This window comes from Parasteatoda tepidariorum, chromosome 8 (assembly GCF_043381705.1).
Source record: "Parasteatoda tepidariorum isolate YZ-2023 chromosome 8, CAS_Ptep_4.0, whole genome shotgun sequence".
NCBI lineage: Eukaryota > Metazoa > Arthropoda > Arachnida > Araneae > Theridiidae > Parasteatoda > Parasteatoda tepidariorum.
The window spans coordinates 78,253,352-78,280,506 of record NC_092211.1 but is presented as its reverse complement, the minus strand read 5'-3'; the positions used below and the strand labels follow the sequence as shown (position 1 = coordinate 78,280,506).

The following is a 27,155-nucleotide window of genomic DNA, read 5'->3' as shown; positions in this document are numbered from 1 at the left end:
ACATTGTTAATATTAATCGAATTATATTAATAGAATAGAATGTTTGATAGTCTATTTATTATATGTTAAAAAATAACATATAATATACAATATTATATTTAGCAATTTCACGGTATTTCTCTTTTAATATCCACAATATTCTATTGTTTTAGCTAACTGTTACTATAACCAATGGTTGAATCATTTGAATAGCGGCCATTAACTTCATATCGATTCATTTTGAGATATAAAGCCTAGAAAATCAAATAAAATTGTTGTTTCTTCTATCTTGCATGATTTGTGATAATCTCTGCTTAGCAACATAAATAACCTGGAGGTGTGCTAATTTTAAAACAGCATAAAACAACATATATATATANTATTTGAGTCAATTTTTTATATATATATATATATATATAGTTTGATACAAAATACAGATCAAAATACAAATTTGATACAAGGAATTTCAAACAATTCTGTTGTAATTATTAGAAAATATGAATTTTCAGAATTTTTCTAATCGCTTACTCTTCTCTTTTAGAGCCAAGTACCTACACCTGCAGTACATGCAAGCAAACCTTTACTTCAGCGTGGGTGCTAGTACAACATGCCCAACACATGCATGGAATGAAGATTTACCTTGTTACTCCTTACCATGGCAGTCGCAATTCATCTTCATCTTCCGTTCAACCTACTGGTCCACCACCTTCCCTCATCAATAGCAGTAGTTCTCTTGGAATTCCTCTTCCCCCGGTGTTACCTCCATGTTCAACCATGAACGGCCCCAGTCACCATCATAATGCCCACCATCATAATGTTTTACCTCAACAAGCACTATCGTTAGAAAATCATCCAGCTTTACAACTCTTGAGAATGCCTCTCGGAGAAAGACAATTTCCTCCTACATCGCTCAATCCGCCGAATATATTTGCTCGACCTTCTAGTCAAGACTTCCGAGTTGATATTTTAGCCACATCATCATCCACAAGTGGGAACAGTAACAACCCTGATGGTAATCAACAATTCCATCGTCTAAACCATCATCAACCACATCCACCACCACATTCTGCTCCTTCTTTACCGGGCTTAGGCATTGGTAACTTTGAACCACACAATCCTTTTATTGACAGGGGTCCTCTTGGTATTGATACCAGACACAGACCACCTCCAATGAGCTTAGGCTTTGAGCCACAAATGGACTTTTACTCGCAAAGACTAAGGCAACTAGCGGGAGCCACAAGTCCGACAACAGTGGCAGCCTCCCCTAGAAAATTAACCCCACCTTTCACACATCCTACAATGTCTTCCTCGTCACAACCTTCAACTCCTACTTCTACGCCTCAACCGGCGCTAAACCTTCACAATTCTTCCAGTGGCAATATCACTCCTGCTCCAAGTCATCAGCACAATAATAATCAAGCTCATTCGGGATCTTCCGCTTCTTCAACAAGTAGCAAAGGTGGTGGCGCTACAGATGCTGCTGATGGCTCCCCTAAGTTGCTCAAATCTTGGTCATGTGAATTCTGTGGAAAAGCTTTCAGATTCCAAAGCAGCCTGACTGTGCATAGACGATCCCATACAGGCGAAAAACCTTATAAATGTCTAATTTGCAAACATACCTGCAGTCAAGCTAGCAAACTGAAAAGGCACATGAAAACGCACCAAGGTAGTAACGGGAAAATGACAAATGCTTCTGAAAATAATAGTCTTGAATCACCTCGATCAACTCCTGATTCAACTTCTGAGACAGGCAAAGAGAGAGACAGACAAGTTGGGAGAAGCCTCGATGATGAGGAAGATGCATCAGATGGTCAGACAGCCGATAATGAGGAAGACGAAGAAGATTTAGATGATGAAGATGAAGAAGAGGAAGATGAATTAGATGACGAAGAAGATCTAGATGATAGCAATGAAATTATGATGGCAGAAGATCTAAGTACGAGAGGGCCTTCGAATTCAACTCCTATTCCAAGAGAATCTCCTTCTTCTGAACAAAATAAAACATCTAAACCTTCCACAGTTGATATTACAACGAATAACGATAATAGTAGTAATACAATAAGTGTTAGCAATGGTGAGAATGGAAGCAATAGTCGAGATAAAGAAAATTCTAAGCCTGAACCAAGACATTCTCTTTTGAGTGAAGTAATGGACAAGATTGGGTTAAGCAATATTCAACAATACAACGAAGCTTATCAAAAAGCTTTAGAAGAGAGTTCGCTGAAAAATTCACTGAAAGATGATACAGAAATATCAAGCCAGAAACGTAATTTTGCCACCGAGAATGGACCTGAACGACTGAACAACAAAGAAGATGGCAATAACAACATCAATAGCCACGGAGGAAGTAACAAATCAATGCCCCTGCCTCCACACTCTATGGATTTCGGGCATAGTATATTTGGTGCCTTCGATTATCATCATCATCACCATAATAATACATTTGAAGCGACTAAACGTTTAAAACTTGATTTTACTGATCATATAAGGAATAGCAATGACAGAGATCCGTTATACGCAGGTTTATGGTTACCATCTGTGCATGGATCCTCGAGCAGAGAAATATATGATACGGAATATTCCCGCCACATCAAATCTTCCTCTTCTGAAAGTGCCTTGAAGTCAGTCACCCCAACTAATATGAGCAGTAGATCGATGAGTCCACGTCCAGGTACCAGTGGAGGTGGAGCATCCGTCACTCCTATTCCCGGTATCCTGGTCAATTCCTCTAAGAGTGGCGCAAGTACCAAGGAACAACGCCGCAACGACACCTGTGAATATTGCGGCAAAGTGTTCAAGAACTGTAGTAACCTCACCGTGCATCGCAGATCACACACTGGCGAAAAACCGTACAAGTGTGAACTTTGCAGTTACGCATGCGCTCAGAGTTCAAAGTTGACACGACACATGAAGACGCATGGGCGTCTTGGCAAAGACGTATACCGATGCCGGTTCTGCGACATGCCGTTCTCTGTGCCGAGTACTTTGGAAAAACACATGAGGAAGTGTGTCGTGAACCAAAATGCAACCGGTGTAACCTACATGGACAGAGACTCAGACTCAAAAGACTTGACATGAAACAAATACTTCACGTCTAATGTGTTTCCAAGAATTTATTGAACAAAAATAAATATATAAATATATATTATTTTTCAATTTCTCTGTGATGTGGAATTTTCTTTTTATGTGGCTGATGGCCCTTGAAACTTTAGCCCATACATTGGTAATTTGGAAAAATTATGTGTGCATGTGTTCTTAGTGTGATGGTTTTAAATTTTAAATCACACACACTCTCCTATGAATATTTGAAGAGAAATATAAATTTAAGAAAAAAGCCTTCCCTTACTGTTGCATAATGACCACATTTTTTATGTGTGTGACTGAAACTCAACTTTAAAAAAGTAAAGAGTATTTAGTTGTATGAAATAAGTTTGATGATTCGTTAGATATAGGCTATAGAAAGTTTTTGAAAAATGTCTTTTTAGAGTTTTGATATAAAAAATTCAGGTTGTAGTTTGAAACAAAACTAACATCTCTAACAAGGGCTTATTTTCCTTTCTTGCTTTATTCTTTTCAAAAGCTATGGACCAAGCGGCTTTTTAACTTTTTCATTTAGCGCTTCTTTGCCTTTTGTTTATTCTTTTTCTGTTTCATATCAAACAATTTCATATCAGTATGCTTTTATATTCTTCGTCTAAAAAACATTTTTAAATATTGAAAAAAGAACTGTTAAATATTTTTTGTAGTTAAATACTAAATGCCCGATATTACCGTGTTTTGAGGTGGTTACATTTTAAACACTTTTCTTTTATATTTATTCGACGAATCTATCTCAGTTGTGTCTATAGCCATTTGTGGTAAAATATATTTTGAATGAAACGCCATGCTGTATGATGTAATTTGAAGAAAACAGTTTTTTGGAATCTAAAAAAAAATGAATATCTTTTATGAAAAAAATATTTCCTTAAATTTTATATGTTCGGCTTGAAACAAAATAGTTTTGTGCTTTTAACTCAAAAATTTTGAGTTTAAAAGTTAAGAACTATTAAGAAAGAGTTGAACATAATTCTTTTTACAATTTCAATAACCGTGCTTTCCAAGAAAAGAAGGCAAATTAATACCAGTTTGTATATCTCCTACTGAAGGAGATAAAAAAAAATTATACTGAAAATGTTTTCAGGAAATATTTTAGGAACTCGTGGGTTTTTCAAGTTCTTTAAAATATTTATATTTCAGTGTTTTGAACTTCTGTCAACATTTCAATCTGATGTGTAAACAATGTGGGAATAACATTGTTAACAGTTTCATGTATACGGTTACAGTTTCTTTGGGTATAACTATAAACCGCAAATACCTCTTTTAATTCCTATAATTAGACAAGATTCCGATTAGCAAAAGGTTTGCTTATGGTAAATTTGAAACATTAATTTCAAATATTTTGATCTTGGAAATTAAAATATATTAACATTTTAAGTAGATAACAAAATTTTCTTAATTTTATTTTCCATATATAAGAGTTTACACAAAAAGACGGATAATAGTAGAAATAAAAGAAGTTTAATCTTAGTTTTTCACCTATATTAATGTGTTGTATAAGATTTTCTTATAATCATTAATAATTTTTTTATTGATTTTTTTTATTCAAAAAAGTTTATCAAATGTGTTATAATCACATTTGATTTCTTAAAAACTTAGATAATTTTGATTTTGATAACAATATTATTTAAGATAAAGTAATTTTTACTAAGTAACATTATTAATCATTCATTTTATTTCATTAATTAGTGTTATTGATGTTGTTATAATTTAATTTATGCTATCACATAACATTTACGTCGTAATATGTATTTGGTTAACTTATATTTTATTAAATATTGTGATGTTATGCTTATTTATACATGAATTTTCAATGACTTTTTTAAATTAATTAACATTAATCAGCATGAGCATAATTTAGATTATTAATTTTGAATACTCGTATTACAGAAACGAAGGAAAGTTAAAAATAAGTAATGAAAAAAAAGAATTCTCATGCAATAAACTAATATTTAAAATTATTTAGATATCACAAAAATATGTTTCATACAGTTTACCTTTTGAATGCTTCTTGGAATTTTGCCTCTGCTGTTCTAGGTTGCCATGGTGTTGGTCATTCTCTGCATCTTGGAGTCTAGAATATGACAAAAGATTCCTATTATCTGGTATGTACAAGAGTACACCTATTTCTATGGAGGAGAAAACGAATGTGGTTTGAAAAATAATAGTTTTATATCTAACATTGTAATATTAAACTAAAAAACTAATCTAGGAACACATTTAAATGAGGTTAACAGTGGTAAATATTTGTTCTAATTAAATGCTTAAAATATTATTTGCTTTAAAATTTTAAAAAATTTCTTTTATTTCAACAAAATCGGAAATAAATCTTTAATATAAATAATAATTTATATAAACTAAAAATATCATATTGAATCTTAACTTAAATAAATTGATTTTACAAAACGTTTTGCCAAGATTTAACTACTTCTTACCAAGCATTTCAACATTTAAAATTATAACTTATCTAAAAAGAAAGCAAAAAAATGGCTAATAGGTTATGAGAAATTCAAGTACAAAAGTTAAAAATTAAACTCTATTTAAAAATATAAGCTTTTAATTTTTAAAATACAAATAAAATCGTGAATAAAAATAACATGGTGTAGCATTTCATTACAGCAACATTAGTGGAAATAAATAACAAACAAATCTTAACTAATTTTGGAAATTTTCGATGTATTTGATCGTCTAAATGCCTGTTAATTACTAAATATCCAAATCTTGAAATATTTTACCGTGCCTGAATCATCGATTTCAATAATCGATTTTGACCATTTTATTATATCCAAAACTGTCTATTCTAATTTTTTTAACGTTAATTACAACACAATTTAAACTTCTATATGGTTCAAATTCTCAATTAAAGAGTAAGAATCATGTTCCTAAATGAAATCTCCCAGAGAATGGGTAATTTTAAATGTATCTATATACAACATATAAACCCAGTAGTTTGAATTAAATTAAAATTTTGAAAACGATAATTTTTAACTATCTCCAATTAACAATAAAATCTTTTAAATCATTTATGAGACTTAACCTTAATAACGAAGATAAAACTTTGCGTTTTCAAATCACATTCGGATTTCAAAAATTAGAATTTTGTGAATGTGAACTAGTAAAACGTGCTGGTGTACTCTATGTTTCCTATTTCGGACCTCATTGAAAGAAGTTTGCTCTGTGCTTTAGAGCAGCTAAAACTAATATAACCTACCTCTTTAAACAATCTATAAATAATAATGGTGTATGGTCTAATTTCTTATGGTTTACTATCTATTTTTACTGCACGTTTCGAAGTACTTAGATGGAATATCTTTGATGAAGTAAATATCTAGCACTATTGTTGCCAATTTAAAGAAAACAAATAAGCGAAATTCTTCGTGTGTGGTGTGTTTCATACTGAATGTGTCGAATGTGTAAAAAAGAATTATTCGCTGTCCTGTACAGATGCATTTAAATGTGATTTTTCTGTCAATAATTTCACTGACACCAAATTTTTACCTAATGTAAAAAGTTGAATTGTTCGTTTCTGACGTCAAAGAATAAAAACTATGGTTCCAAATAATTCCTGATGAAGTTGCTCAAATCGTTTAGAAACACGCATTTTACTGACTTTCTTTATTGAAGATTTAATTAATTCCTGTGTTGAATTTAAAGCATAGTGTTAACTTCTAGAATCTTTAATTTATTATAGAAACAAAACGAACTCAAGAAAAATTTTACAAATCATTGTGCCAAACTGGGCTACAGCGCCATCTATTAGTGAAAAAGAAAATGAGTCAATTTTAAGAGCTGGGTAACAAATGTTAATGTTAACACTATGCTTTAAAAAAACAGCAAATTTTGTATATTAGAATTCGATTTATTGAATACTTGTTCTTTGTTCTATTACCAGTTTTAAAACCTTTTTCTTTATTATGCTGTTGTTTATCCTAGATCTTCCATTGTGGTTACTACTTTGTTAGAGTTCTTGATTGATTTGGGTTTTGAATCTTAGAAATTTCGCCTTGATTTGACTAGAAAAATTTCTAAAAATGTGCAATATGTAAATTAGAATTTTGAAGTGGTAACTTCATGGAAAATTATCATTTAAATTTGGTTGATATGGTTGCAGTCAAATATATGTGATGTGTTCAAATATATGTTTTATCTATTCCCTGTATTTTAATACCAATGTTAAATTTTCTGGTTTAATCTTATGGAAATTTAGAAATTTATCTTGACATTGTACATTTATCTGCACTTTATGCATGTTTTTAAGCGCAATGAGCCGTTTTTATTAATACTTTTAAGTCAAACAACAGTTTTTAATAAATTATTTAATCAGTACCTCAAAGTTATTTTTTTTTTTTTGTATTTAAACTCAGGAAAAGTAAATAAATAATAATAATCCCGCTTATTTTTACTAATCTCTAACAAATAATAGACAAAAAGAGTTGTTAGTTAATGTAATAACGAAATCTTTTATGTGTTTCTAAGAAATAGAAAAATGCAAAAAATTCTAATATTTTAAATTTGTATATATATATTCATAAAAATTCTCTAAAAATTTTAAACTTCAATATAACACTTTCAAAATTCACTTTATAATTGTTTATATTATGCATTAATTACCCTTTAGTTAAAAATTATTTTACTTTAATTGAAATAAATATTTTTTACTTTAATTTTAAATCAATTTCCAGATCATAAGTAAATTCAAATGTAATTCTCCACAAATTTAAAAAGAAATATATCAATTATTTTATAAATTATCGATAATTATTTGAACCAACATTAATTATATTAAATAATTATGTTAAATTCTAACATAGGTTTTTTGAGTTTTTTCAATATTTTATTATATTTCTTTTAATTTATTAAAGTTACTTCATTCATTTGGATTAAATTATACTTCAACACCAAAATCAATTATTTGTTTGTTATATAACTCTTCACAATAATTATTTAAATTTGTAACTTTTTTTTCACTCAGAATAATTAAATTAGTTTTGAAAAAATTAGTATTTATTTTCTATTGTGAGTTTAAAAATATTGTTTTCCTTTTTATATATTTCTTATCTGTCTATTAAATATTAATAAATTTAAGGTTTTGTAAGCATTTGTTACTCAGTAATATGAACGTTGAAAATATTTCATCAGTGTTAAATTCATTAATATTTTTATAACTCTATTTTTCAGATATTTTTAAATGTTTCATTTTCAAGCATGCTTCCAACATTATTTTTGCTAAAGAAATCAACATACCTTTCAATTTAATAGACGTGATTTTCACCTTGTTAATTTATTATACGTATTATTTGATATTTTCTAACTGTGAACTTTTGCACCCATGCTGTAATAACTATTTATCTAACTATTATTAAAACTCTTAACTTGTTAATATTAAGTTATTAAGCGAGGTTCGTTGATTGAATTTGATTTTTTCCTCATTATTTGCATGTTATTGTACATTATAATATTGTGAGACAAAGATTTTTTATTTATCTATACAGTTTGAGTAGTATGATCTAAAATCTCTATGGAATGGATACTTATTATTGTTTGTTTGAGCCATTTGCCTAGTTATAAAATACACTTTTTTTAAAACCTTTGTGTGTGTTTTTGTGACTTTAATACAATGCATAATAATTGCACCACAAACACAAGTAATAAATATCATACAAGTGATAAATTTCAATTGCGTTGATGAAATTGTAATACAATCTTTCAAAAACTATACTCTAATCATTATTGAGGTAATAATTAAACTGGAAACATAAATCATAAGATTCATGCGAGTGATAAATTGTTAATGAAGTTTCAAAGATTTCAATTTTATTTTAATTTAAAGGACGATGAAAAAGACATTAAATTGAGTGCATTTTGTGACTTAAACACGTTGAATAATCATTAAGTCACAAACACAATATCTTAGAATGAATTAAAGTAATAAATAACTAACAATTTTAATAAAATGTGTGTTTTATGACATTAACACTCTAGATAATCATTGCATCACAGACATAAATCATAAAATACATGCAAACAATAATCAATAGTTTTGTAAAATTTACAATGCTATCTTTCTAAAATTATACTGCATAAATTTCTCAAATTTAAATTTGATTTACATTTACCTCGAATAAGAAAATCCTAATGTATTTAACGTTTTGCACTCATTAAGTAATTACTTTAACACATTAAATAATTACTATATCATAAGCAATAATTATAAAATAGATTCAAGATAGAATATTTAGAATTTTCCGGTTAGCAGGGCGTAAGCGAAAAATCGTCGATAATATTAACCTCCGCCTACTTTTTTCAAAAATTTTTTCACTTTTTTTTACTTAAAAAATTTAATTAAATAAAAAAATGTTAAAAAAAAGTTAAATAAATAAATAAAATAGAATAATAAAAATAATTGAATTTCTTTGCCCTTGGCCAACCGAAAAATATCGATTATTGTAATTTACGGCAAAAGTGAAACACGCAGAAAAAATTATTTCCAAAGTATTTACTTTCACTTATTATTTTTTTAAAAAAAACTACTTTTAAACAACACTCTTCGTATGACATTAAATAAAAATAAAAATATTCTATAAATAAATTTTTATCACTTTATTTTATTTAAAAAAAAGGGTGAGAAAATTGAAATTTCAGAGGAATGAAAAAATAACACGTTGTCAGCTTTTGAGTGAAAAAAAACACACATTCGAATTTTTTATTTTAACATGAAAGAAAACATTGTTTTCTACAATTTTGCAAAAGAATGATAAGTACTATGCTGAAAAACACTCTTAACTGAATTTATATGTCCAACACGGAAAACAAAATATGGTTAAAACTAAAAGAATAGTGTTGAAGTTGCCATGTTTCTGGTTTTAATGAAAACACTAATAAGCTCATAAAAATTAAGCTAATTTTTAACAATCTGCTTCAGTAAAATAAACAAGAAATATTGTTATAATATGTGATAAAATTTAGTAAATGTGGTCAAATTTGGTAATTTTATCATAATACGTTATCGCATGGGATAAAAACTATTTATTCAATTAAATTTACTTTGCAGTTTTATATTTCTCACTAAATAATAATTAGAACTGAAATTTTGAAAATCAGAATTTCCGGTAAACCCTTACCATATAAAAAGAAAAATTACTAAATGAACAGCTCAAATACCAAATATTTTGGTTTTATTAAAAAAATTACGTTTTTTTTATTTTTTTTACCAGAAATGCCATTACAGTATGGTAATTTTACCAGAATTTTTTCTCCGTGTATCATAGAAATAGGATGTTATAAAAAAAAATTTTAATTACAGAAAATAAATAGAGACCTATTCGAAAAAAATTATTTTGATGTTGTTAATAAACATATAAATATGTTAAACAAGGTTCATGTGAATATCCTAATTAAACATCATTTTAGCTCCAATAAAAGAGTGATAAAATAGATAAATTTCATTAATAATTTGAATAATAACTTATGATATATAGAGTCGAATAAAAATTATCCCAATAAAGTACCAATTAAAGACCCGAAGTTTTTTTTCACTAGATTAATTTTTCACCTTATTCTATTTGTTAATAAAACTTGCAAGTGCCGAAATCTTCACCTTGAATTCGCATTGCCTTTAATTAATACAATTCAAATTAATACAATTACCTTTTCTCAAAAATGGTGTAAAAAAAACATCTGCACATTAAGAGTCAGAAACGTAAATATTTATGCAAGGAAAAAACAGCGTTATCAAAAACATACGAGTCACTACTAAGACTGGACTGTACACCAAAAACATGTTTGATTATCCAGTTGAAGTTAAAAAGATTCATGCATTTTAATTGGTTTTCACGTTGTTGTTTTTTCCGAGCCTTCTTTACTCTGATGCGAAACATTTCGTAAGCGTTTTCTTTCTTCCCCATTTCGAACATTTAGAGTCACACTTAATTATATATTTTGGAGCATGTTCAGTAGAATTATCGTACATTTAAAATTAGATTGCACAATTTCCTTATTCAACACGAATGACAGCATAATTCATTTTAACACCTTAATAAAGTTAAATCAAATTTATACCGTATTATAGTTCAAAGTACCGATATTACGACTCAACTTTGAACCAAATTTTTTAGAGTATATCACAGGAGCTAAGTATAGTCTAACATTAAAACATAGAAAAGAATGCTACAGAATAAAACTAACATTAACTATAATTTTATGGCAGTGAATTTAAACTAAAAACAAGGAACAGTTTTTAACTAAGTTACTTACATGTTTCACACATCATGAATTTAAGTGTAAATTCAATTTTAGAGTTAATAGTTTTCCTATTGTCAAGTGTTATACCATAATGAAGGAAATAAGAAACGCTAATTTCAGAAGAACTTGAATTCGTGCACTAAGAAAAAAATTCTGGTAAAATTACCATACTGTATGGTAATGACATTTCTGGTATATTAGAAAATTTAAAAAAACATACTTTTGATTAATAAAACCAAAATATACTGAACTTAACCTATTCATTTGGTAATTTTTCCGTTCTTATGGTAACGCTTTCCCTGATATTTCGGTTTATAGCTTTTATTACCACGCATTTAGTAAAAAATACAATACTGAAAGATAAATTTAACCAAATAACTGGATTTTTTGCCATGCTCTAAGGTGTAATTAAAAATTTCCAAATTTCATTATGGATTATAAAACCATATATTAAATATGGTTTTATTATCCAATGTTGCTAATTTTACCAAAATCATTACCAAAGCGTTTCGGTAAAAAGTATTAAGCTGTTTGGTGTTACCATCCGTGGTTATTCTCCACTCTAAATGTTAAGACTAAAATACTAAGAAAATTGTTTAGGTTATTAATAGCTGACGTACCAAGTGTTACATAATAACAAGTTTTACATAATAATGACGATACTCAATGTAGAGGCTCTTTTCAGATTACCCTTAACCAGTGTAAAGGCCAACTTTAAGGTTTAGTGGTAAGGCTAAACTGTTAAGGATAATTTCAGAATAATTTAAATTATAAAAAAATGCCTTAAATTTCATTTATTTACTGTTATTGATGGCAATCTATTTAACTTTTTTCGAGTTAATCATATGCAATCAACATTTTATATAAATTTTTGTGTCCAAGGCACTCAGCAATCACTGTATATAGGACAAGGGTTCTATCTCCGGAAGTGGTTTGATGCCCTTCCAATTCAGATCGTTATGTGTCAACTTATTTGAAAAGTAAAGGCAAAATAGTGCCTTTACTTTCTAGGCTGGGCACCAAGGTGACAAGGTTCTAATTGTGCCATCAAAGAACCACAAATGGTCATCTTGGACAGGTTACCTTAGTTTTCATGTTTACATCTGTGGTTCCGAACTTTTTTACCCCATATATATATATATATACNTCTGACTCTACGACTCTCATTGTGGAACTCCATAGCCTTCTAACTTTGTAACTGACCCACATGCGCGTTACATGGGGAGGAAAACCACGATTATATATATATATATATACGTATATATATATTCCCGAATATAACTTAAACACTCTTACCAAGATAAATATTAAACCAATGATAAGATCGTTAAATGGGTAGATAAAAATGAAATTTGAATAATAATATATACATATTATTATTATATGTATGTTTGTGTATGTTTCTTTAATTTATTTCGGGCATATTAAAGTAATTAATAAGAATAAAAGCTCTTTTAAAAAATTTCTTTCCTTTTTTAATACATTTCTCAAATATTATCAAAAATGTCACCAAACAACCTCTTTACAGAAAAGAATTTCTGTTTAAAAACAACGAATTTCAAATTTTTTTCTTATATAATAACTATTTGGATATCTTCTATATAATTCCATTATCATTGCATCAAGTACTTGCAGGAAAAAAAATCTTCTCTTTTGAAGAAACTGCGTCGCTGAAAATGCTCAAAACAAACATTTTATCAAATTGAGGAAATAACAAGCCTGTTTGTCTAATTTGGAAGGCAACACGTCAACACCTGTACCATGTACAATCCCATCTCAAAGAGCAAACGGCTTAGAAACCTGTTAAAAAATTTCTTTGAGAACCTGTTATGACATTTTATTGAAGGAAAAAAATAACATGGCTTTCTATTGATAGTATCCAAAAATATTTTTCACGTATCCTACTGTATAAGTTAAATGTTGCATTAGATATTAATATTTACCTAACCTTACATACTATATTAAAATTTATTTAACTTATTTCCTTTATACAATATAAATATTTACCTAGCTTCATTTTATATAATACTAGCTGAATAACTGTTCCTTATACGGGGTTAAAAAAAGAATCAATAAATCAGTACTGAATAACACTACAAAACAATACACAAAACTGCAAGACAAATATCGACACAAGTTAAAAAATTAAATAATTCCAGTTTTTTTATTATAATTATTATTGTTCTTATTATTTGCTGCCCTTTCCAATAGCTTTACGTTATTAGAATAGGCAAAACACGTATCTAGCTGTTAATCCCATCAAAATAAAGATAAACTGTATTCAGTATCATCTAGCATAATGCTATTACTCGAGACAACTCATGTTATTTAAAATTTACCACAGTGAAGCTACTTCTCCTATACTTATCTTTTCGAGGGGCCGTAAAAAGCCTATTTCCTCGGTATCCATCATAAAAATGTACATCTTTAACAGGCATCTGTAACAGGCTCCAAATTCATTCATAAAATACTTTGTACACATATAAGAGTATAGTTGATACCCATTAAAACTGCATAAATTGTTGTCAGCAGTGCCTATTACCAAAATGAGGTTTCATTGGGTTTTAATAATAGTATGTGGATTTTATACGTTTCCTTATAACGCATTATTTCGTTTTTTAGTGCATAGCTTAGTTTTTGATTTTAATTGATACCTATTACCAAAATTAATTAAGCATCATTGGTGTCAATAACAGTTTGCAGATTTTTTTACCCTCTCTTTGCTGAATTAGTACCACTTCTCCATTAAGTTTCCCTTCTAGTACATAACTTAATATTTTACTTCAATTAATAATTATTAAAAAAATAATATTCCTCAATCACAATAATATTCCTAATTGGTGATTTGTCCTCAATCACAATATTGGCACTTTTTTACATTTATTAAATGTAAAAAGAATTTTCTCTGATTCAAAAGAATTTTCTCTGATACTTTTCTTCGTTGATGAATTCGAATTAACGTCCCATCAAAATAATTCATTTGTTATTTTGATGGATTTGAACTAATAATAACAATATAGAGGGTAACTGAAATTTGGAAAATTTGGTCCCAGTAGTTTGGTCAGATGAGCAATTGAAAGTTTAGATCACTAAAGGTTTTACTTTTTGCATGTCAGTTATGTTAGTTTTACTTTGTGTATTTTAAATTTTATTTCTCAATAACTATTCAAGCAATTCTCTTCAAATTTTGAATTTTATCATTTGGAATTACTTAAATTAAATTGATGAAAAAGATTTATACCTAATAATTCAATTTTTTGATCATTAGTAAATTAAATCATAAGAAATTGTAATTATGTAAAAATAATTTTTACACAGAAATACCTTTGAATAAACAAGAGATAAACCTTGCGATCAATTTGGTACCTGCACTTCAAGAAGAAGAAGATCACAGATACCCACACACGGGATCGATGACGTCAGCGCCAGCAAAATAGTGTGTTAAAGTAAAGCTAAGTTTCTCCACTTAATTTAGAATGTTAATTAACGTGAAGTTAACTATATACAACACCGTATAGCACATCTAATTTGTTAAAATATAATTCTTTCTATGTCTACGTGTTTTACTTAACTAGGATTTATTATTTCGTTATGTATTTTATTCTGACCATGATATAATTTTACTTTGTGTACCTGGCAACTTCGATGCATAATTAGTTTGTTTTTGTTCTACGTGGCTTCATGCCTGCCTTTGCGTGAATAAAGAAATATTTCACGAAAGAATTGAAATCTTTGTGAAAGAAAGTGTCACTTAAGAGAATTCACACTTGACGGGAGCAGTTTACCCGAAATAGAATAAAAAGAACAGTTGCTAACGTAAACAAATGCCACGTTTCAACAACCAATCAGGATCTAGATACCCACACTACGGCACTTCAGGTATCCCATTCTTGAGCTATGTTTGTTATTTTAAGAGCAATAATTTCGTCACGAAATCACGTGATTTTTAACAAAACGTAGATTCTCAAACGTTTCAAGTAAACTTCTTTCTCATTTTGATATCATTTCAGTTCCTTCTGGTTACTTATGTAATTTTCTTCGAGTTAGGTAAATCTTTTATACATATATTAAAATAAAGAATTTGTTTTGTGTCTACATACCTGATTGCGGGTATATACCATAGGCTTTAAAATACGATATTACGAGCTATAGAAGTGCAACTGTAAACAAATTGCAAAGCCCGATTTTTGATTTTTTTTTTTAAATTAAAATTTTTAATTGAGTCATTTAACAAATGGAATTTCCTCATTGGTTTAGAAGAAGCCATTTAAAAAAAATTAAACTATTAACGATTCAGTTTCGTCAAATATTTTAAAGATAACACCAATTGATGTTTGATAGCTTGTAGCTCGAATTAAAGATGGCATTGTTTATTGCGCGTTTTGTAATACTTTATCGTTCTTTATTCGTTATGCCATGTCATTTGAAGAATCAACGTGATCATTGTATCATAGGTGGACTACGTCGCCAAATTAGTATTTATAAGGTTATTTGGAATCACACATTTATTTTGCTCATAGTTATGATTTTAAAACGTGTTACTATGAAACTAAATAATTTAAAATCAGCGGTAATTGAAATAGAAAAAAAAAGTTTTCACTGTAACGTAAAATTAATGCAATACTTTATTGTTATTCGTTATGCCATGTCATCTGAAGAATCAACGTGATCATTGTATTATAAGTGGACTACGTCACCAAATTAATATTTATAAGGTTATTTGGAATCACGCATTTATTTTGCTCATAGTTATGATTTTAAAACGTGTTACTATGAAACTAAATAATTTAAATATTTTTTACATTTTTTAAATATTCTTCAGTTTAATCAGAGAAAATTCTTTTTAAGTTCAATACTTTATTCAAAGAAAAAAAAATTTTGTGTCTGATTTCGAAACTCCAACAACTACTTTCTCTAAATTCTCAAAATTAAAGTTTAGCCTTCAAACCATTAAAATTCCTAATATGTGAAAATCCAATCATTAAATGAAAAGTTTTTGTATTCTCCTTTTTAACGCACTGTGACACAATTTTTTTCCCATCTGGTCTAACGGAAAATAGCAACTAAATTTCATTTATTTTTTGAATTTCAAAACGAAAAAGATTTTTGTTCTTAATACCATATATGATCTTTCCAAGTGGCATTAGAAATTTACCATCAGTTAAAAGGACTCTAAACTCTTTCTTATTTAATACCTTCTTTGTATTTGAAGTAAAAGAATTTTTCGGATATAATTGATAAATGAGTCACATTCATGTTTTTAAATTATTAGCTAGCAATTAACTTGAAAAAAAAGCTCTTTAAAAATAATAGATTCTCTTTCTTCTTTTAAATTAATTTGAAAATTTTATAAACTAATTTGAAAATATTAAGTTCATCCATATCAATTATCATAACGTATTTACGCTTTTTAAATTGATGTAATTTTTTTAGAGATAAGTCAGTGATTATTTGAAAAACAATATTGTTTTCCTCATTTATAAATGACTTGCTTATTTCCGAAATTCCTGCAACTAAAATTTTTTTCATCAAATTAGTAAATAAAATCGACATTATATAAGTGCTATGATAATATCGTCACAATTACTGAAGCTTTATATTTGAGGAAAAAAAAATTTTTCAACACCAACATAGCTACTGAGTTACATGAAGAAAAAAAAGCAGTTATACCTGACAAATTGAAAATATAATTCTACACTAATTGTGCTATGTTTGTTATGAAATGACGATGCTTACGATGAACCTTTTAGCTCAACTCAGAAGACTATCTATCTATAATCGACCACACAATAATGTATAAAACTAAGTTTCTTGAAAGTAGAAACTGTATCAATTCTTAATTTCTTTGCACTGATGAAACTTATTTCTTAGATATGAAATCTTAAGTACAAAACTTCGTCTAATGAATATTTTTTTACATATGTATATGGGTTATTTTTCATTAAGATTAACATCAATAAAATTAAAAGAAGTTTAAAAAAACGGATGTTAAAACTAAGTGCAAAAATAAAAACCTTTCAGAATTTTAAAAATGAATAACATAACTCGGATTTCTGTAATCTATAATTTAAGAAAACGCGAAAGTTGAGTTTAAATTACTGTATTCTTTATGTTCAAAATTTATTTTGACTTATAGGTTGATTATGCTCTCATAAGTTTAGGTAAATATAAGCTTCGGTAAAGCTATTTTTCTATGAGTTACTTAAACTTGCAGTTGGTAAAAGTTTGCTTTCATTTTAAACTTTACCTTTAGACATTTTAGCCTCCTGCATTTTTAGATTTTTAACTCAACTAAATATTAAAAACTAAAGAAACTTATTACCGTCATCTCTTTTTACTCGATTTCTTCCTGATTGGAAGTATAGTATCATTATCTTAAATATGAGGAACAAAAAATTAACGTAACCTTCACATCTTTTTAATGTTCCAAAATTTAAACCACGATATATCGTAATACTTCCAAAAAGTGTGTTGCTACGTGTTTTTTAAATCAACTTCCTTATGACAGTTACTAAAATCAATTATAAAGTAATTTATTTCCGATCCTATTCAACGTCGCGAAATCATATCAAGAAAAGCTCGGATAACAAGATCAAATCTTTAATTTACCGACACCCCTACCCCTTTAAAACGACAATCAATGAATTTTTCTATTCCACCCTCGAAAAAGTCCCAGCCCCGTTGCATAACTCCAATGACTTCCCAGAGTCAGAAATAAGCTTATAGATATGCAGCTACGCATAATAATTTAACTCTAGATTCAACCCTTTCCACGGTAAATAAGTTTCTTCTAGACTTATTTCTCGCCTTCTTCTCTTGCTGTGTGGGTTTGATATTTAGCGAACGCGGGCACGGAGCCAGATGTACCACTCTCAAACTCATTTGCATGTCTGGACTACATTTGCATAGGACTCCGGGGCTTCTTCATGTGCTCCCAAAAGTACCTTGTCGAGTGGGTCTCTTCTTCGGGAAATCAACTTCATTAGCATCTTCATGCAGGCCGGAGGAATAAGCAATTGGAAAAAGAGACCCAAGAAGCATAAGGGATCCATCTCTGGTAAAGGTGCTCCATCTTCCTTTGCTTAAACTCTATCAAGGATTCTGGACCGTGCACGCCCGAGCGACAGCTTGTAATTTTTTTCCTTGCAGAGTTGGATGCATAACGTGTATGTAAATGGACCTCACGCCAGATCACAGGTGGCATGTGACTTTGTAGAACTTTTTTTCGTTCGTCATCATTCCAAGATCTGTCTGTGCACGTGGTTACTTTGCATTTTCTGTGCACATCCTCTTCACCCCTAGTCGATACTTTCATTTATATTTTGTTCAAGTGGGAGGACTCCTAACTCATACTTCTCGCTCGAGTGACTTTTTATTTATTTTAATTTTTTATATAAGACCTACTTTTAGAGTAGAAATTCTAGATCCCTACACACTTTTGGGGAACTTTAAGCTTCATTTAGTTGAAGGATGTTTGCACATTTCCAATAATCTCATCCTATTTATATTAACATTTGGGACAGTTAAGTTATACATTAAAACCTTTTTTTGAAGGTTGAAGCAAAAACTAACTTGCAAATAACGGGTCGTTATATTTGATTTGCTTATCGCTTCAAGTATTAAGCGGATAGTCCAGTCTACTTAGCTTAAATTCTGGATAAGTAAATAACAGAATAATTCTTTGTGGTATGATTAAAAACCAGAATGTTGAATGAAGACACATTAAAACGACAGATAATTTATTAAAAACCTGGACATATTTTGGAGCAATAAAGTGTTCCCTGAGCAGTAGAAGAAGACATTTTTGCTTGCTGATAAGAGTAACCTATAACCTTACTTCATTGGTGCAGGTTTGTAATAAATTATTTGTGGTTTAACTTATTCTTAATTTAACATTCTGCTTTCTTCAGTTTATATTTTATTTATTTACCTGTGCTGGTCACTGTGTTCTCACATACGCAAAAATGGACATAATTTAAAGTTTCGAAGTTGTCTAGCCAACCATGTGAAGTTTCTGCTGTTCAATAACATGACTTCGAATATTTTAATCAAAATTCCTCCACAAAGGCAAGATTGTTCCTGAGCCTTGACTGGGTTCCATTTTTAATTGTTAGAAATGAATTCAAAACTACTAGTATGTGGAAAGGAATGTTTCTTACCTAAAATCAATTACTTGCGTTGGATGTACAGCGACTGATGATAAAATAAAAGTACATATAATAATTTGATTCACTATAACGTATTCAAAAAGCAATGACTATCTGTTCCACATAACTGTATGAAATTTACTGCATAATTGTTCATGTCATTTTCAAAGATTTAACTCCGATGCGCATATTTCTGGATCATTATTGAATACAATGCCCCCGAACACATATCATATTCTATTAGTATTTGGGTAGAAATTGAAATATTCGGCATTAGTTTTAAAAATTATCTTGAACAATGAAAACAAAATTTTATCTAAATCAGAAATATTAAGTGAGAACCACTGATTCATTTAAAGTGAAATGACAAGTACGTAGGGAAAAGTAGAATAAAACCGGGTAGCTAAGATTCCAAGGCTTGTTGAAACTGAGCTATTCGACTTAGAAATTGCCTGATTTAATCAAGATATATTAATGTTTAGCTGTGTATAATATATGATTTTCGAGAAATCAAAGTTTCGCAACTTTTTTTCCATAAAGGATTTTTTTCAGGAAAAAATCAAACTACCCGGTCTTACAGCACTAGTGGGGTAAGAGTGGATGTATTAATTTTATGGGAAATTCAGAAACACTGGAATCTAGGGCAAAAAGTCACAGACATTTTTATTTTATGTGACAATTTAAGAATATTATACACGAGATTTACATGTTATGTGTTTATTTTTTTCCTCCGCTGATCTACAGATTTCGTGAGGCCAGCATCGACACACATCATGGTGTGAGTGGTCAAGAATGGGTAGTACCCCAGTCTTACCCCGAGAGCAGAGGTTATCGAAAGGAAACGGTGCAACTATTGGACTCAATCTTCAGTCTTTTTAGGATATGAAACTTAAATTAAAGTATAATAAGCTAGAAAGAAGAAGAATTTTTATAACTTTAATGACCAATAAATAAGGAGAGTTTAAAAACAAGGAACATTAGAAAGTTGCGAAGTAAAACAGACTCATCTACACAGACGTCGCGAATTCCTGAATAACACCCACAATATGGCAGATCATTCTTCTTGACTGGCAAAGTGTAATTAAGAGTTGTTGTTTACTAGAAAATAGTACCAATTTATACACAATCAAGGAACTCGATCTTACCCCACTGTCCATCTTATCCCACTCTCCCCTATATTTTTTGGTAGTATAAGGAATCCTTACGCCTCAAATATGCAGCCATTATAATTAGATGGTCATTAAGTATAATCATAAGAATTCACTGAAATTGTTAACCTAAAACTATGCCTTAGAAAAGATTCCACTTAATCATCATGCAAGTTCACCAAATATTATTGAGAGAACTTCGCTTTGAAATGAGTACTAAAATTAAGTAAATCAAAATGGAAAAAAAAATTAATAAGTCTGAAACGTGGAATTGCATTTTGTTTTAAACTAAAATTTAGAAAGCATCCACAAAAATTACTATTTAGTATACCATGTGAATATTTTTCTATCACCAAATATCCAAGACATTCCCCCGAAACGGCAATTCGAAAAATGTCCAAAATGATAGACATCCAGATTCCTCTTCAACAATGCGTGTCCACTTGAGTCCGAAAGAAATAAATCGACTGTCCCCCTCAAGAGGCTAATAGGATGGTAAAAAATGCTCCAAAATGTCCATCCTCAGGTCGTAAAGTATAAATCTTCCACCCTCAACCACCAAAAGAACATTGGAATGAAACATAAAAGAGCATAAAGAGCACGCCATTCTTCACAGTGGACGATGGTCGTTTTTTTACAGTTAACATGCGTGCATCTTCAACCGCAAATGTCCAGTTTGCGTGTAAGAAGGGTGGAGGTGTTTTTTTCCCCACCGCAATTCTATGAATTTCTATGCAAAAAAGTTCTTTACGTAGTGAATTATGTGGTTGGAAGGTCCAGTAATTTCCAAGACTCGCCCTTTTTATCTGAAGAAATCCCCCTGCTCTTGCTGCTCCGTTTACAATTGTGGGCGGAAGAATGGTAATAAAGCAAGAGTTGTATTTAGAAAGAAGATTAAAATGGGATGCATTCTATTGGAGCAACTTTCCTTCGCTGTTAAATCTGCACGCACTGTGTTAGTAGGGAGAAAATTAGAGTTAAAACATTCATGCACACGTCTATTTCTTCTTTTTCAACTTTTTCTTCTTCCTAATGAAAGCTTTAAATTCTTGAAAATATAAATCAATCAGGGGATTTAAAATAAGTTTTGTAAATTGCTGTAGGTATTTTTAAAATTTAAATTAGTTGTGACAAATAAACGCTTGAATTTTAACAAACAAAATCATCAATGGTAAGACACAGAATTAAGAGTTATACAGAAAAGAATTAACTCGTAGGCATCGTGAAAAAAAAAATGAGTCTTTATTAGTGATTGTTAAATATAGTATCTTATTATCTTAATTAGTGAAATAGTGTATCCTCATTAGTGTTTATCTTCATAGTCTTGGCACTATTGGTGGTGCTTGTTCGTACTATAAAAACATTTTTTGCCTTTAACCATTTTTACTTAGCCTCTTTATATTAATTCACACTTTTTTTTATTGTCATATAATAGCGCAGTGTTTGCAAACACTTTTTCAGTAGATTAATGTACAAGAAGTAGATTCACTTTTAAGTAGACTAATTTGCATCTTCAATTATTTATAAATGATTCATACTAAGTTGACAAAAATGAATTTTGATAGAGAAAAATGAATTCTCCATAAAAAAGATATTTCGATATTTCAAGGTAGTATCATCACCAGTCAGTGGTGCCTGGACAATGAACTAAGAAATAGGTATATAAGTAAATTAATAAAAAATTCGAAATCAATAAACATGAATTTAGCAAGAGGAAAAACTACAAACCATCTTCATCCTATGTCTTTACACTGTTGATAATTCCTACTCATGTAATTGAAACTTCTGTCTGTGCATTCATTTATTTTTATGTTTATTTGTGCTCTTTACATGCATTTTTTCTGTGTTTCAGGGAGAAAACAATTCTGGTAAAATTACCCCACTGTATGGTATTAACATTATTGGTAAAAAGAGGTCATGTCATAATTCTGATTAATCACACCAAAATAAATGGTATTTAAACCATTCACTCAGTAATTTTTCCGATCATATAGTGACGGTTTTGCCGAAATTCTAGTTTTCTAAATTATGATTCTTATTACCCAAAATTTAGTAAAAAATATAGAACTAATAATTAAATCTAATCGAATAAATGACTGTTATGCCCTGCTCTAAAATATCATAATAAATTACCAAATTTTACCACATTTACTAAATTTTATAGCATATTAAAATATATCTTATAAAAAATCTTACTAAAATCATAACCAAAGAGCTTCATTAAAAACACTTTAAACTGTACCATATTTTGGTAGTTTTGACAGTACTTTTTTTCCCTCAGTGTATATTCCAAGGCACAGTGTTACGCAGGTAAGTGTGTAAGAAACGATTTCTACAAACCATCAGTATTTAATTAACCAAAAAAATTAATTTAAATTTAAAAACTGAAGCTTTATAAATGCAACACCATTTTGATCATTAAGCATGAAATACCATAAGAGAAATCTGTTGCTTTTGTCTAGTTCATGATACGCAGTTAAAAGTTTTGAACCATACTATGCTTTAAATTTGCTGAATGCTGTACTAAGTTGAACATGATGTACGTTTCAAATTATGGTTTAAATTAGAGGGAAATAAGAATTCGTATTGAGGTTGCAAAAAAAAAATATGGTTTCCTGTACTGATATTATAGTTTAACATTAAACCGATATTTCTAACATTATGTAATGAGCAACTTCTAGGTCATTTTTCCCGAGAAACTTCTGAGTAGATTTTAAAGAAAACGTTTTTTTTTAAAAAGTAACATTAACCTAGAATTGGAAGTTATTTAATATACAACTCCTGAGAAACTTCTGAGTAGATTTTAAAGAAAACTTTTTTTTAAGAAAAAAAGTGACATTAACCTAAAATTGGAAGTTATTTAAAGTACAAAATTTTAATTCTCGAAATAAAAATTTCAGATTTTAAAAAAAATGGCTTTAAACGTAGTTGAGAAATTATCAACTAAAAATTTGTAAAGAAGTAACGAAATGCGTTAAGATATGTTCCATAACAAGGATAAAAAAAATCTAAAAAATTTAAAAAACTGTATCACTAAGTCACAGAAAGGACACTAGCAACCAAATGACCAATCAGAATTAACTAAATATGGTCTTAATCGATCGAGAATACGCATAAAATCAAAAAACTCTGCGGAAAAAATGTGATCAAAACTAACAGAATATGGTAAAATTTATCGTGTTTCTGGTTTTATGGGAACACCGAAAACTTCGGTTTTTTTTACCAAAGCGCATTGGAAATGATTTTGGTAAAATAAGCAATAAAATATGATTTTATAATATTTGATAAAATTTGGTAATTGTGGTAAAATTTGATAATTTTATCACGATGCCTTAGAGCGCGGCATAAAAATCATTTATTCGGTTAAATTTCCTTTTCAGTTTTGTATTTTTTGCTAAAGGTGTGGTAATCGGAGCTCTAATTTTGAATGTGTGGTAAACCGTTACCATATGAAACGGGAAATAACCAAATGAATGGTTCAAATACAGTACATTTTAGTTTTATTAACCAAAATTATGCTTTTTTAACCAAAAATGTCATTACCATATAGTACGGTAATTTTAGCAGAATTTTTTTCTTTCTTGAATGAATAAATAAGAATCCACACAATTATAAGCTTTAAAGCAAACGAGCAATTTACTTCAATTATTATGACAGATTTTTAATTATGTGCGTTTTTGAACAGGAAAAGCAAGCATAACAAATTTTTTTAAGAACGTGTTTGAACAGTTATGTCAAAAAAAATTCAGAATGCAGAATGATTGACAGTGTGACTGTGTAAACATTATTTTCTACTAACATAACTAAAAAACATTCCATACTTTTAATGAAAAAAATTATGTCATCTGTTATATCTCATATCATAACTCATAATTGATGAATACCTAAATTAATATTTTGTGCGTTTTTGATTTTTAAATATTTAAAAGCGATGGTTTCATACAGATGAATTCCTATATCTTCAAATTTAAAAAGTGTCATTCTTGGGGAAAAAATTTTGAATATTGGCAAACCACGCAATGCTGATATATTTCCTGGCAATTATTATACGTTTTTTATTACTTTAACGAGAATTTTTTTTAAATATTTTAATAATTCTTCTTAATTTAATGCTATAATGTTTAATAATTTAATTTTTTATATTAATGAGAAGTTTCTTAAAAAACAAATTATACTAATAAAATATTTATGCAAAATCTATCATTAAATTATTAGAGCAGCAATTTTATAGAAAATATTTGTATTCTGTTGAAATTCGTAATTAAAAAAGTTCGAAATTATTTGAAAAAAACCTCGGAAAAAAAGGTAGTGATGCATAAAAAGATCATGTAAGTGCATTAAATGCTATAAATCCAGACATTTTTTTAATATAGTGAAATATATGCAAAACATAACGTGTGTTTTAAATTATTCTTTCAATTCATAAATTTAAATTAATTACTACAAATTCACTTAAATTATGCTTTTTATAATTTGTTTTAAATGATGCGCATTATTTTATTAAGTAAATAAATAAAATTTCTGAAAGGTGCTAAAAAAAAAAAAATCAAATGGTTTCTTTCAACTTTGTACCGGTCATACAACACACAATAAAAACGAAATTAAAAAACAATGATTCGTCTGGCCGCGTGCAAACTTCAAAAATGAAAAGAGAAAAAAAAATCAAGAGAGAGTTCATCAAGTCCTTATGTTTACAATTTTTGCTTTTAACCCTCTCTCGGCCATCAGCTGGAAAAGGCAATGATGCGCATATTTGATAATGGCGCGTTTACGAGGTGTCATTTCCGCAGTTGAGTTGCAAATAGAGGAAGCAAACGTGTGAAAAAAAATCAAATTTAATCTATGCTTGGCTAAAGTTTCTTTCTCCTCTCAGTGATAAAAGAGTATTAGTGTCTTCCGAAACAACCTCTGTCAACATTATGATTTGGTGAAACCTCTTTGTTGTTTGCTCGTAGTTATCATGTTTATAATTAATAACTTAATAGCCAAGATTTTAAAGATTTATTTTGGTAAACAGTATATATATATATATATANTATATATATATATATATATATATATATATATATATATATATATATATATATATATATATATATATATATATATATATATATATATATATATATATATATATATATATATATATATATATATATATATATATATATATATATATATATATATATATATATATATATATATATATATATATATATATATATATATATATATATATATATATATATATATATATATATATATATATATATATATATATATATATATATATATATATATATATATATATATATATATATATATATATATATATATATATATATATATATATATATATATATATATATATATATATATATATATATATATATATATATATATATATATATATATATATATATATATATATATATATATATATATATATATATATATATATATATATATATATATATATATATATATATATATATATATATATATATATATATATATATATATATATATATATATATATATATATATATATATATATATATATATATATATATATATATATATATATATATATATATATATATATATATATATATATATATATATATATATATATATATATATATATATATATATATATATATATATATATATATATATATATATGTGTATATATATATATATATATATATATATATATATATATATATCAGACTTAATGAAATCCTTATATCCTTATGTTATGATAATATTTAAGTAATTTAAGCTAATATAATTACTTAATAATATAATAAATAATAACTTAATTGTAAAAAAGTAAAAAATATAGATTAAAAAAAATGTGTGTAAAAAAAATCAACTTTTTATCAATGTTTGAATAGTTTCTTTCACCTCAGTGATTGAAGGGTATTATTGTCTTCTAAATCAACGTTTTTCAACATTATGCTTTAAGGAGACCTCATTGTTGTTTACTTACTATTATCAGATTTGCAAATAATTAAGAAGACATTAAAAATTTATTTTGATTGATTGCATGTTAAGTATATAGATCAGATCTAATGAAATCGTTATAATATGATAATATTAAAGTACTTCAAGCTGAGGTATTAATCTTAAAAAAACAAAGAAATAATTTGTTTGTGTGAAAAAATCAGCTTTAATCAATACTTCAGTAACTTCATAAATTTATTCTTTATCGGTCATAAAATGGTATTAGTGTCTTCCAAATCAACGGTCAATCATTATTATCTAGTGAAATCTCTTCGTTGTTTGTTCTCTATTATCAGGTTTATATTAAATAGCGAGAAATCAAAAACTAATTTTGGTTAACTGTAAAGTAAATCAATCAGGCTTAGCGATATCTTTATATTAGATTATATTAGTATTTTTCCTTATTGTTAAGAATCTAAATTTTTTAAAAATTAATTAGCTAGGTGCTTTCTAGAAATACACTGACAGAAAAAAATTCCCAACACCAAGAAGGAGTTTTGCTAGATAAACTAAATTTAGCAGGTTTGTTTATACA

The 27,155-nt window shown here is 28.2% G+C and overlaps 1 protein-coding gene across 2 annotated transcripts in view; it reads left to right on the top strand.

Annotated features, from left to right (window-relative positions):
- LOC107438166 (B-cell lymphoma/leukemia 11A) overlaps positions 1-3,914 on the top strand; it is a 210,719-nt gene extending 206,805 nt beyond the window's left edge. For both annotated transcript variants that reach the window (XM_016050376.3, XM_016050377.3), the window contains exon 3: positions 521-3,914. In XM_016050376.3, coding sequence (XP_015905862.1) covers positions 521-3,057 — 2,537 coding nt within the window. In that variant the 3' untranslated portion in view covers positions 3,058-3,914. The remainder of the gene's footprint in view (positions 1-520) is intronic.
- The last annotated feature ends 23,241 nt before the right edge of the window (positions 3,915-27,155 follow it).